The 13,038-nt window shown below is 61.9% G+C and overlaps 1 protein-coding gene across 1 annotated transcript; it reads left to right on the top strand.

Annotated features, from left to right (window-relative positions):
* Positions 1 to 3,748: 3,748 nt before the first annotated feature.
* Positions 3,749 to 6,598, top strand: SMIM12 (small integral membrane protein 12). The gene is made up of 2 exons (XM_074976265.1): positions 3,749 to 3,816; positions 5,464 to 6,598. The coding sequence occupies exon 2, from the start codon at positions 5,493 to 5,495 to the stop codon at positions 5,769 to 5,771; it is 279 nt and encodes a 92-aa protein (XP_074832366.1). The 5' UTR covers positions 3,749 to 3,816; positions 5,464 to 5,492; the 3' UTR covers positions 5,772 to 6,598.
* The last annotated feature ends 6,440 nt before the right edge of the window (positions 6,599 to 13,038 follow it).

Consider the following 13,038-nt stretch of genomic DNA (forward strand, 5'->3'; position numbering starts at 1 on the left):
ACTGGTGTAAACAATAGGCCCCAGGGCAGTGCGGGTGAGGGAAGATTGGGACCACGACAGCCGCCATAACCTCCAGCAGCTGCCCTGGCTCTGAACCGCCGGCCTGCAGAGGGGGAAATGCTCCCGGCTCTCCCTCTCAGTGGCGACGGACCCAAGACATAAATGTGGGTCTGCCCTTCCCCAGGCTGAATCCTAGGGGCAGCTCGGCTGGTGCATTACAAGCTTCCCCTCCTGCATGATACAGCCTTAGCAGTGCCTGGCGGAGCCGTCCTTAGGCATACGCAGCTGCGTGGGGCACCACCAGGACAGCAGGTAAGACCGGGTTGGCTCCCTGCTCGGGCAAGAGCTGCATTTGCAGAGCCAATGCGCCACGGCAGCCCATGTGCCTGAGGGAGAGGGCACGGGGCTCTCTGCGGGAATGGTGCCTCTCTGCTGCCATGAGGTGGGCTGGGCAAGTCGGTATCCTTTGCTGCCACCCCCTCCCTGCTGGGCTGCAAACCCAGACTGCCGCTGTGTCTGCTCAGTGTGTCAGCAAGCAGGGTGGGGGGCACCAGTTTAGTGACACGGCATCGGACCCCTCCCATCCTGAGAACGGCCCGTGGGGAGGAATGCCCTCTTGGCCACTTTCTGCTCCCGCCCCTGCAGAGCCCTCCTTCCCCACTGCGCAGTCTGCTCCCTCCGTCAGGCCGGGAGGAGGGAGCCCCCCCCCCCCCAAAGCCAGGCCTCCTGCCCTGGGCAACCAGGGCTCCCCCACGGACCACGCTGAAGGTTCATGGCAAAATCGCAGTGCTGCCTTCTCACATGGTCCCTCCTTTGTAACCAGAGAGCCCCCTGCACTGTGAAACCCTTCCAGGGGCACCCTCTCTTCTCACCACCCCACGATGGTCCCAGCTCCTGCTCCCTGCCCACTCTGAGCTCAGAGCTACCCTCGTTCAGGCAGGAAAGAGGGAGGACAGAGGCTGAAGTCGCAACCAGGGAAGGAGTAGTGACACCAATCCTAGCCTAGAGGGCCAGAGCCCTAGGGTAAGGACTGTGTTTTGCATGAGTGTACAGCACCAACCACTGTGCAGGTCCCTCAGGCACCATGCTAATCATCGCCAATGGTCCATTCCATCCACGGGGATGTCCTGCTCCGTGCAGGCTGGCCTAGCTCCTGGGACACGTAGTATGTACGGCGAGATGGGAGAGTCCACACCTTGGGCCGGTAGAGAGAGGAATGCTGAAGTCTACCACAGCAATGCACTGCTCCCCCTGGGGCCTTTACCTCCCCCCCACCCCTTGGATGGGATCCATACCATGACCTGGTGCTAAAACCTCCCCCCGCCGCTGTTGCAGGCCTGTCCTGGTGGGATGGTTTGAAAGAGTCTTATTGCGGCCTCAGGGTACCAGATTAAAATCAATGTTTAAAGTGTATGTGGGGGGGAAATCCAACCAGCATATCCTGGAACAGAGACTCATGGAAAAAAAAGCCCTACAGCGTGCAAGCTGGCCCAGCTCGGGGAGGGGAAAGCCAGGAGCCTCCTTGCTCAGCATCCAATCCTCTGAATGCTGCAGTTACTATCCTGGCCAGGGAAGCAACCACCCGCTCAGTTCACCTGCCCTCTGCCTCCGTCCACACTTTAGTTCTTAGCAATGTGCCTGGAAGGGCAAGCCCTTCCCCTTGTAAGTTCTGTAAGACAGACAATACTGTACAGTGACTGTGACACGTGGGTTCATTTTTATTGTAACAAACTTAGCTGTACTGTAATAAAGACAACTCTTTGATTACTCTGGGCCCGGCCCCTTCTCCCAGCCGGTGCTAGGCTCACCTTTGACCCTGCGTGTCCTGTGTCTCACTTTCTTGGGCGGGTTAGGGACAGGGGAGAGCTGAGGCTGGAGACAGCTCAGGACGGTGGGGACAGGACGCTCTTCTCGGGGGTGGGAGCCAGGTGGCTTGTTGTGGTACTGGGGAAAAGGCAGAGCTGACCGCATCTCTCCTGCGCGATGCACGGTGCTGAGAGATGGCTCGGTGACTCTGCTGCCTGGGGCCCTGGCATGGATGTTATTAGCAGAGAAGTCCTGGCAGCACCAGGGCCAGGCCCTGCATGTTGCCACAGCTGAGACTGGCAGCAGGCAGCCAGCAGCTTTACTAGTCAAGCTACATACAGCAGGTGCCCCCTGGTTGAGGGGCACTGGCAGAGCTGATGTTTGCAGCCTTTGGCCCAGCCTGCTGTTCGCTCAACTCACAAGCAGTCTGGCTGGCTTCCTGGACAGTCTCTAATCACAGGGCTGCATCCTTGGGCAAACCAGGTGTTCGTGAGGCTCCAAGGCTCCGCCCTCGTCAGCAAACACAGCTCCCCAGGAACCATCCGAAGCCTGAGGGAGTGAGGCACAAGGGTGGGTGCCAAGACTGGAGCCAGCCTGGGCTGGAGACTAAGAACTGGCCCTCGCAATGAAGCCATAGGAGAATTTGAGAGCTGGCTGGCAAGGGCATAGCGCACCCCAGCTCCCAGCAGGAACAATCCCCTTCTGCCATACGCCCGGGGGAAGTGTCGACAGGCTGAACCTAGCAGTAGTGCCTGGCAGGAGGGGTGCTCGGGAGGAATGCTCGTTCGGTCTCAGCCTGGTCATGGGCCCAGGCTCTCCCACTTGCAACCTGGTTCCCAGCCCACTGCCTGGTGTTGAATCGCAGCTCCCTGGCAGTGGGAGGTTTTGACTGAGGGGATTCGTCCCTAGAATCATAGACCATAGAACTGGAAGGGACCACCAGTCCCCTACTCCCACGGCAGGGCCTGGCACCAGCTAGAGCAGCATTTTGTTAATGTTTTGAGACCATGGAACGCTACACAATAATGTGTTACCTGGAACCCCTAAGCAAGTTTTCTTCAAAAAACTGTCAGACCAAAACCAACCAACCAGAAACATCGACAGCAAAACTAAAAGGAAGTTGTCTTAGCAACCACCGGTATCATAGCAATGAAGAAGTAACACTGAACCTGGTTTTAATACCAGAAGCTACTGTCTTATTGTAAAACTCTGAACTATTTCCCAAACGCTTGCGGCGCACCTATAAGTTGTTCAGGGAACACCCAGGTCCCGCGGATCACACTGTAAGAAACCCGGAGCCAGATATTTATTTATCCAGCCTGTTCTTAAATACCCCCAGTGATGGAGAGCTCACAACCTCCCCAGGCCATTTTCCCCATAGTTTAACGACCCTGACAGTGAGGAAGTTTTTCCTCATGTCCGACTCAAACCTCCCTGGCTGCAGTTTAAGCCCGTTGCTCCTTGTCCATCCTCAGAGCTGCAGGAAAATATCCTCTCCCTCCTTGGCGCGCCCTTGTCCGCAGTGCAAAGCTGCTATCGCGCCCCCTTCTCCCCTCCAAACGAAACACACCCACTTCAGCCAGCGGCCCCCGGAGCTTCCATCCTGCCAGCGGCTGGCGCTGGACATGCGCCGCCGGCAGCGGGACGCACGACTCCGGCCCGGGCAGGTGCTCTCACCCCAGCGCTTCCGGCGAGGCGCACCAGGCTCCCGCGTGCTGGACGCAGCCGGGGTGCACGGGGGCGCCGGGCCGGGCGCAGACGCGGCTGGGGACTGGCTCCGGCAGCGCTGAGCGGCCCCGGCCGGCCCTTCCCCGCGCTCTCCAGCAGGGGCCGGCCTGGGCTCGCCGTGCGGCGCGGCTGGCTCCGGCCCGGGGCGGGGCGGATCCGCTCCCGGCCCTGCCTCCGCGGCGCTGCAGCCGCCAATCGGGCGGGGAGGGAGGCGGGCGGCGGCGGCGTGGCCTGGCCCGGAAGCGAGCCGCGTGGGGGGGGAGGAGGGCGCCGCCTGGAGAGGTGAGCGGGGGGCGGGGGTGGCACGAGGATCGGGCCCAATTGGGGGGGGCGGCGGCGGCCGGTGCTGCGGGGATCGGGCCCGCGGCGGGGGGGCGGCGGGGATGGGGCCCGCTGGGGGTTCCCGGCCTGCCCTGGGTTGGGGCCGCCCCGGGAACGCCGCGCCGCGCTCTGCTCCCCCACCGGGGCGGCAGCGGGCTCCGGCCTCCCTCTGGGGACCGCGCTCGTGGGGGGCCGCGGGGCGCAGCGCCCTGCTGGGTCCTGCGGGAACGCGCGTCCGCCCCGGCTCCGGCCCGCGTGGTCACCCGGGGGAGCCGCTCGGCAAAGGCCGAGTAGCCAGGGGCGGCGATGGGTCAGGCCGCAGGGGAGGGGCTGTGCCCGAGGGGGGTCCGGGCGGGTGGGGGGCTGTGCCCGAGGGGGGGCCGTGGATCTGGTTGTAGGACGGGGCTGGGCAGGGCCCCATGGGACTCCGAAACTGCGTGGAGGGCCGGGTAGGACCCAAACATCCAGGGGTGACTCAGCTGCTGCCCCCACCCGAGCCCCCGGGATCCCCAGACCCTGACTGCCCGGGATCTTCACCCCCTATTCAGCCTCCCCTGCTCCCCACCACCTGGCCACCCGTTGCCCTGCACGCGCCCCACCAGGGTTCCCTGGAAGCTGAGCACCCCCAGCTGGCAGCCTGGGGTTGTGCCGGTGGTGCCCGTCTGCCTCTGGGCACAGGCAACCATTTATTCTGCACATGGAAGGGAAACAATGGGACCCCCGCCCAACCCTTCGGCCACTCCCTGGGACCCCAGCGGGGCGAGCAGCCCTTTGTGTTGGGGGGGCCCCTCCGAGAACATGGGAAGTGGACAAGGGCCGCAGGCTTCCATATCAACGCAGGAGGAGCAGGGCTGGAATGGAGGCTGGGTGCAGACAGGAGCCCTTGAAATCGGTGCTGGTGCACTGTGGTGGGGGCTGCCTAGCGACGTGGAATAGCCCCTCCTCGGCCCGGGGAGGCTCTCGGCCTGGCTGGTACAATTCCAGTTACTGTCCAAATCAACGAAGTTCCTTTTCTCTCCTTGCCCCGGACTACGCAGCTGCTGCCTCGGTTACCCAGTGTTTTACCTTTGCTCCCAAGCATAGTGCAAAGCCCTGCGCTGGCTGTGCTGGGAGGTGAAAAGGAGCTGGGCAGGGTCTGTCCTGCCCTGCCCTGTCCACACTTGGCTGGTGCAGGTGACCCCCAGAGAGACTCCCTGCCCCCAGGCACCCCAGTAACTGTCAGAGCCGGGGGCTGGTGTGGAGGGTCCAAGCCCCCTAACTGCCCTGGAACTCTGCAACCTGGTTGCCGGGCTACCCCGGGCAGGGGTTTGACCGGTGCCGCTCATGTAACAACCCCGGGCCTGTCATGGCAATGTAGGTGGGTGTTTGCAGGGGGAAGAGGGGGGCGACATGTGCCTGAGATATCTCACCCCCGGGGCTGCCAGCAGGAGCGTGATTTGTCTGGAATTCCGGTGGGCATTTGGGAGTGGGTTTCGAGGCTCGCCAGGGACAGGGGAGGTGCAGGATGGGGTCCCCTGGAGGTTTGGGATCTCAGAGGTGTGCTTGGGGAGGCAAGGAGGGAGGGGTACGGTACACGCAGTGTGACACTGACTCTGCCCCCCTCTCCAGAACACCTCGTTCCCTCTCCCGGCGCCACCATGTGGCCCTTGCTCTGGACGACCATGCGGACCTACGCCCCTTATGTCACCTTCCCCGTGGCCTTCGTGGTGGGGGCGGTGGGGTACCACCTGGAGTGGTTCATCCGGGGTGACGCCCCGCAGCTGGCTGAGGAGGAGAAGAGCATCTCAGAGCGGCGGGAGGACAGGAAGCTGCAGGAGATTGCGGGCAAGGACCTGACCGAGGTGGTGAGCCTCAAGGACAAGCTGGAATTCACCCCCAGGGCCGTGCTGAACAGGAACCGCCCAGAGAAGAGTTAACCAGGCTGCCGGGGCACCTCCACGACATCGTGCCACCAGCCAGGCACAGCGGGTTCCCCCTTCCTGTTGGGCTGGAAGCACTCAGTCCAGCCGGACTCTGGAGCTTGTCCCGTTCCACCCCAATCCACCGGCGTCTGCTGCTCACAGCGGGAACCTTGGGAAGTGGCTGGTTGGAGTTTCTCATCCACAGGGCAGTTGGAGGAGGAGGCATGGCCAAGGAGGCAGAGCTGGGCCACGTTGGTCATTGCAGCCCAAGTTCCTGGCACAGCCAGTCACACAGCCGGGGCAAGGACAGCGCTTCAGAGGCTGTGGGATTCCTGGAGTCCAGGAGACGGCTCATTCCCCACTGAACAGGCCCTGGCAGCTCGGCCTGCCCTGTGCCCCATCCCTCCGGGTTTGCCTGGATTCTGCCATTTTCCTTTGCATGGAAACAGCCCGGACGTGCATCCTGCTGCTGCCCAGAGGCCTGGGAAGTTGGGGAGGGTGTCCTGGGACATGTGGTTAGGAGACCAGTGCGCTGCCTGCCTTCCCTGTTCCTGGCTGGGGCCGCCCCTCGCTTCTCAGGATCCCCAGCTCCACCCTCACTAGAGGCCCAGCCCTGTTCACGCTGGTTGGTGCCCTGGTGCCAGACTGGCAGCTGGGGCACAGCGTGAGGGAAGCTGTAATTGCCCAACGGGCCAGACCTGGTGGGGGTTGCCGGCAGCCATTTTTGCTCCTGCCGTGGGAGGCCCAGCAGGAAGGCCCTTGCTGTGACGTGGAGGTATGGGGAGTGAAATGACCTTGCACCTGTGTGGCATGAAGCCAGATTAAACCAGCCTGAGACCGCAGGGCCTGTGTCTCCTCCTTTCCGCCTGCGCGCCTCAGCCCCCAACACCGCCTGGTGGGAGCCGTTCCGGGCCCCTGCCTGACCCCCACCTCTGAGCAGGACGTTAGAGAGAGATGACGTCTCAGCAGCTCCCGGCTCCTGGGCCCCGTCCAGCTCTGACCCAGCGGGAGGGGTGGCCGCGTCTCTTCCCCAGCAGCCCCAGTGGGGTGGGGAATGGTGCCAGCCAGGCGGCTGGGCTGGGTTGCCTGGGAGAGAGCTGAGAAGGGACTGCCCCTTCTAGAGGGGCTTGGAAATAAAGAGCCAGCTCCTTCTGTCTCCTGGTCCCTGTCCTGTCCTGCTGGGTCTCAGCCTCCCCTCCCGGGTCCTGATGCTCCCCCCTGGTCCTGAGCAAAATCCTGTCACAGATTCCCTGGTAACCGCCCACCCCACAGATAGTCCTGACATGGCAGCGACAAGCCTTTGTATTCTCTGACAGCCACTGGGGGTACAACTGGAGGCCCCCCTCAAGGGGCCCGGTCCACAGAGGCACAACACAGGAGGTGCTGGGGTGCTCTGTACTTTGGGGGCTCCCGAGGATGGCTGATCCCCCGGTTACAGCACTGGGCTGTGGAGGATGACCTGGGTTCAGTTCCTGCTCTGTCACACACATCCTGGGCCGGCCAGTTCTCGTGTGCCTCAGTTCCCCCTCTGCAAAGCGGGGCGGAGGGCTCTGGGGTGGGACGGGGAACACCAGCGGTTGCGAGGGGGCAAAGTCTGGGCCAGACCAGTGCCAGGGAGAGAACCCAGGCACCTGCAACAGCTGCCGCTCACGTGCCAGCCACCCCTGAAGCTTTATCCAGGCCAAACCTCACCCGCGCCTTACAGGGAGAGAACCGCCAGTGGCGGGGTGGGCCTGGGCTGCTTTTCCTTCGTTGTACAGGCAGCAGGGAGGGCTGCTTTGTGCTGCACATTAGCAGGAGACAGCACTGCCCTCCCCAGCTGCCCGCTGTCCCCTTCCGGCTTTCCTGGGGGTGGGGCTTGCTCTCTTCCAAGGGGGCTGTCATGCAGAGTGGGTGCTGAGGCTGTCGCGTGAGCCTGGCCTTGCCTGCCAGCTGCTTGTCAGCCTGGGGTCAGCGCCACTCGTGGCCGTCGGGAGACAGGTTGAAGGTTATTTGGCCAGGAACCCGCCGTGCGCAGCATTGGGCCTGTCAGTCACTGCTGCTGCACGACGGGGGAAGGGCTGGCCCCACCCCCGCCCACTGATCCTGGGTAATATTTTCTTGACCCTGCAGGCCCTGACACAGCTGCACTCCGGCTGCTGCTGCCGCTGATGTCAGCGTGAGCTGGAATGTGCATGGATCCAGGCAGGGGTCCCTTGTGCACTGGGAGGGGGCATCTGGCGTGAGCTGGGCTGGAGCGTGCATGTATCCACATAGTGATCCCTTGCACACGGCAGCGGGAAGAGCGGGCACCCACCAGGGCTGTGGGATGGGGCAATACAGAGGGGAGCCAGCTGGAGGGCTGGTGCCCCTGGGGAGGAGCCAGGCTAGCCCAGAGGCGACAGGACGAGGGGTTTGAACTAGAGGATCGTGTCTGGCACATGCAGCCCAAAGGTTGGGGGAAGGGGTTGGAATCTGGTCACATCACCCCCCCGCCCCCCACAGAGGCTGCGGTTGCTTTGTCAAAGCCACCGGAAGGGTGGTTGGAATTAAATGCAGGTACTGCAGGAGGCTGACCCCTGTGGCATGTTCTGCTGGCGGGGCTGAGCCTGGGTTTTGCTGTGTGCCTGGATGGGGTGAGTTCAGTCAGTTCTCTGCAGGAAACCAGAGTCTGGCTGGGGGATCCCGGCTCTTGGTTGCACGAGGCAACAGGTGCAGGCATGCAAGGCTGGGCACCTTGATGTTTGCAGCAGCCAGGGGCTGGTTTGACTGGCACCAGGGCCTGGAAGAACCCTGCTGGTCTCCAGCAGAGCTGGGAGCAGAGCAGCTGTGCAGACCATAAAGCTGACCCCATGGCAGGGGGCGGGTTTGGCTGCAAGAAACCCAAATATGAGCAGTGTAAATGCTGGGAAGCCACAGCCAGGCCCCCTCGAGCTTTCCCTGCTGTCTGTGGGCCTGGCTGTCCACGAGGCGGTGCAGCCCCCAAGTGGCCGTGAGGGGCATGGGCAGCTGTGGGGTTTCAAAGCAGCTTTGCTCCTAGAGTTAGAAAAGCACAAAGGGAGGGCTGGGGGGAGGGGATGTGGGGGGCCGCCCTCCTTCAGCATGACCCGACAATGGCAAACTGACCCCACGGCCCCAGCTCCCGGGGGCTGCTCTGTGCTGTGCAGTCGCCCTCCAAGTCATCAGGCAGCTGTGTGGGGGAAGGGGAGCTGTGCTCTGCACGCAGCTGACGTGCGCTTCGGCCAAGCACCTGGCAGCAAACCCTCCGGTCTTACAAGTTCTCGTTGGTGCAACGTCCACACAGCAAAGCTACGACTTCCTCGGTGCCTGAGCGGCAGGGACCCGGCATCAGCCCAAGTCCCAGAGCTAACGTAGGGAACAAGGCTGTCCTGAGGGGGTGGGTGGGGCCTGGGGCAAGCCCCTCCCACAGGACCCTGGGCAACCCCTCTGACCTCTGCTTCACTCCCAGCCAGGCTGGGGATTACCCGGGCAGGGCATGGTGGAGGCGGACTGCAGCAGGGGTCACCTCCCCTGAGCGGCAGTCTGCTCTGCTCTGCTCCACACCACGCCTTCGTGGCCTTCTGAGCCCCATCTCTCTGCCAGCGGCCGCTGCTGCCTGCCCCAGGTAATCCTTGCCTTCCTCTGGGGCAGCCACCATGGGGCTCCCGCGAGCATGGGGCCAGTTTGTCCTATGGACAGGACAGCTCTGCTCGGAAACCACAGTCAGTCATAGTGAGCCTTCCCCAGTCCTGCTTTCCCCCCCCCCGGATGCCAGTGTCTCTCACCGGGCCATTTGGCCCAGAGAACCCAGGAGGAATATGACGGGCTGCAGAGAGGAAATCGCCTTGACACCGGCTGCTAGTCTGACTCTGCCACAGAATCTCCCCAGCCATGCCCCTTGCCAGCTCCCTGACTCGGTTTCCCCAGCTACACAATGAAAGTAGCAGAGTAACACTTCCATCCCTGCCGGGCTGTAGCGAGTGCTCGTCACTCAGAGCCTTGAATGTCAGGGGTGAGGTAAATCGGAACGACAATGATTTAGCAATAGAAGACTTACCCGGCAGTGCTAGGGACCTTCAGGGCAGGGAGCCCGGCAATATGGTGGGTGCAGAAGTCAGGGCAGGGGCTTGGGGATGTGATGGGCTCAGTGTAGGAGCCTGAGGGAGTGGGGGTGCTGCAGGGCTCAGGAATGGCTCAGGGCAGGGGCTGGTCCTTCTGTAGCTGCTCCCTGGGGCAGGCTGGGGTGACAGAGGCCATGCTGAGCTCATTGCAGTGCCCTCGGCTGCACCCGACGCTGCGCTAGTGCGTTCGTGGGACATTCTGCACTGGAGGGCAGGGTCCGGCGCTCACGGAGCTGCTAGGCCATTCCTGATCTTGGGGTCCATTCCCCCGCCCCCGTATCGGTCTTGGAGCCCTCCACTGCCGATGGCGCTAAATCCATCATCTCCAGCGCAGGAATCCCTGCAGTCAGCAGCCTGTTCAGTGTTGTTATTGCACCAGTCCCGCTTCCAGCAGCGGTCTGGGGCTAGAGGTCACCTCATTTCCCACAGCGGTTAGGGAGGATAAGGGCTGAATTAGCCGCTGGCTCCCTGAGCCTCCGGCTGACAGCTTTATTAGCAGCACTTGCTGGCTGTGTTTATCTTCTGCCCTTGGGCCCGAGTCGGGTTGTAGTAAATACCTCTGCCCTGCTGGCCGTGCACCCAGGGAGGCCTGACTCTTCTCGAGCAGGCACTGAGGGGCCCGCGGGAGCTGAATTGAGGGGCACGGTGAGGCTGGCCAAGATTCCTATGCAGGTCAGGGCCAGGACCCAGGAGTGAAGGAATGTTCCCTTCCTGACCCCGCCAGTTCTCTATGGAGGTGAGCCGGGTCTCTGGGGACCTGGCCAAATTCTTCCACAGCATCTTGTTGGGCTAATGCCCTCAGGCCTTGTGCCCCAGTTGGCCTACCATTAGGGCCTCTGGGGCAGTGGTGTGTGGACTTTTTAGCCTGTGGGCCACCAGCCAACCAGCAACGGTGTGTGTGTGGGGTGGGGGGGGACTGAGCTTCAGGGCTTTCCACGGGTCAGCTCAGCTCTTTTAGAGTCCCAGGACTCGTAGATCTAATGCTCCCACACAGGCTCGGGGGTGGGGCCAAAGAGAGGGGCTCAGTGTGTGGAAGGGGGATGCTGTGGAGCAGGATGGGGTGCAGGGTCTGGGTGGCAGGGACGGGGGAGGCGGGGACTGGAGGTCGGGGCAGGAGGAGGGTGCATGGATCTGGCCAGGAGGGACTTTGGAGGGTTCCCCAGGCTCCCAACTCCCAGGCACCACCTCCTGCGAGTGGTTTCCAGCACTGCCGTTCTCCTAGTTGGGGGGAGCAGCAGCATGCAGACCCACTTCCCACCACAGTGGGGCACTGGTGCACCAACCGCGCAGAAGGTGGGGCAGCACTGGGGCTGGAAAACCAGGCAGGCGCCATCCTGCGGGGGCAGGGAGGGGGACTCCCAAATCCACAGCCCACCTGCAAGGTGGTCACGGACCACTAATGGCCCATGGACCGCAGTTTCAGCGCCACTGCTCCAGTGCCTCAGCCAGGGAGTGCCAAAGCCTCACTGCCAGGTCCATCTGCCGCCAGCCAATGCTCACTGCTTGCTAATGCAGAGCACTGGTGGGGAAATCATTCTCCCAAGGGGAGCCCATTGCGTCAGACACCTTGATGCAAGCAGGGAGCAGAAGCCAGGTTGTGAGAGCAGCACGGCGAGGGGCCAGCACCTCAGGGGAGTGTAACTCAGGGTCACTGCAGCATAGTGGAAGAAATGAGGGTGATTTGCACCAGGTGACACCCAGGTTCCCTAGTCAGATGTAGGAGACAATTTACCTGGCCCCCTCACAGCTGTCACATAGTCACTGGCCATTGGTTACCAAGTATCTAAATAGCATCATCAGGAGACTCCTGGTAGGTCTGTGCTTCCTAGAACTTCCTCTCCACCACCCTGAGACCACCAGGTGGGGCGTACATGGCACAAGCCATTTCCCTAACCCCCCAGCCTAGAGCCCCCCCACCCTCACAGGGAGATGACTTTAAAACCTGCTCAGTCCCTTTGGCCACCTTGCCCAGAACCCAAAACACTGTTTTAATTGCCCAGAGACTCGTGAGACGTCACTTCCCAGTGTTGGCACTCGGTAGGCGACAGGAGATGGGAACCTGGAATGAATTGTTTCCTCCACTGTGTTTTAATTGTCCCCCCCATAAAAAGTTTGTGTGCCAGTAGCTTAGCTGGTTCCATTGTGTTGTTTCCAGGAGCCTCCTAGTATGTTAGAACAATAGCTTCTTCCAGGAAAGTCTTCAAACCCAATGAATAACTTCGCCTGGCCACCCAGTTCCCAATGGTCACAAAGTTGTCACATCACAGAGTTCTTAGCTTATTCCATGGCCAGCATACACCGCAGCCCCCTCCCCAGCTGCAAGCAAGGGACTGTTAGCTTCTTTTTACAGATGGGAAAACTGAGGCACAGAACTCAGTGGTGACCTTCCCAAGGCCACAGAGGGAGTCTGTGGCAGAGGTGGGACTTCAGCCTGGCGCTCTTGCATCCCAGCCATGCGCTGCTTGTGACCAGTGCACCAGGGGTGCAAAGACAGAGCCCAGGCAAGGGCTGTTCAGAGTACTGTGTGCTGAATAACCAGGCTTGCTGCACAGTTCTTACACACACTCGTTCCTGGAACAATCAGCTCCCAGGCTGTTATCATACAGCTGTAGGGCTCAACGCTGCGAGTGCCTTTTGGAAGGGAGACAAAAACATTTCCAGTAGCTGCAGATTAGCCTTCTAAGGCCGAAAGCATCATCAGTGCAAGTCTCACTGTGTACCCCCTGCTGAAGTCCCTTCCAATGGGGGGAGGGGGAATTCCCAAAGGGCGGGGGGTGAAAACTGCGGAAGCACCAAGCTACGTGCGTGTGCAGCAGGGCCTCCTGCTCAGGAAGGCCAGCCACACATGTGCCTGGCTTCCAGCAGGCAGCGAGAGGGGCTGGGGACAAATGTGCACAGTGGGAGGACGGACGTGGGGGGTGAAATGAAGCACCCGGCAGAGGCTCAGATGTACTGGGGACATAGGACACTTCCTGGCCTAGATACAGCCCCATCAGCATGGGGCAGGCAGGGGGCTGGGGTCATGGAAGGCTGTGCATGCATTGTAGGGAACCAGAAAGTTCAGGGTTCTTGTCTCAGGCTCACCACTGCCCATTGGCAGTATGAGGAGCCCTGAAAAGGGCTGGAAGGCCCCTATGTGCGCCCCTCCCCCCATGCAGGGGGCTGCCCCACTGGGTGTGGCA

This window comes from Carettochelys insculpta, chromosome 24 (assembly GCF_033958435.1).
Source record: "Carettochelys insculpta isolate YL-2023 chromosome 24, ASM3395843v1, whole genome shotgun sequence".
NCBI classification, from domain to species: Eukaryota; Metazoa; Chordata; order Testudines; family Carettochelyidae; genus Carettochelys; species Carettochelys insculpta.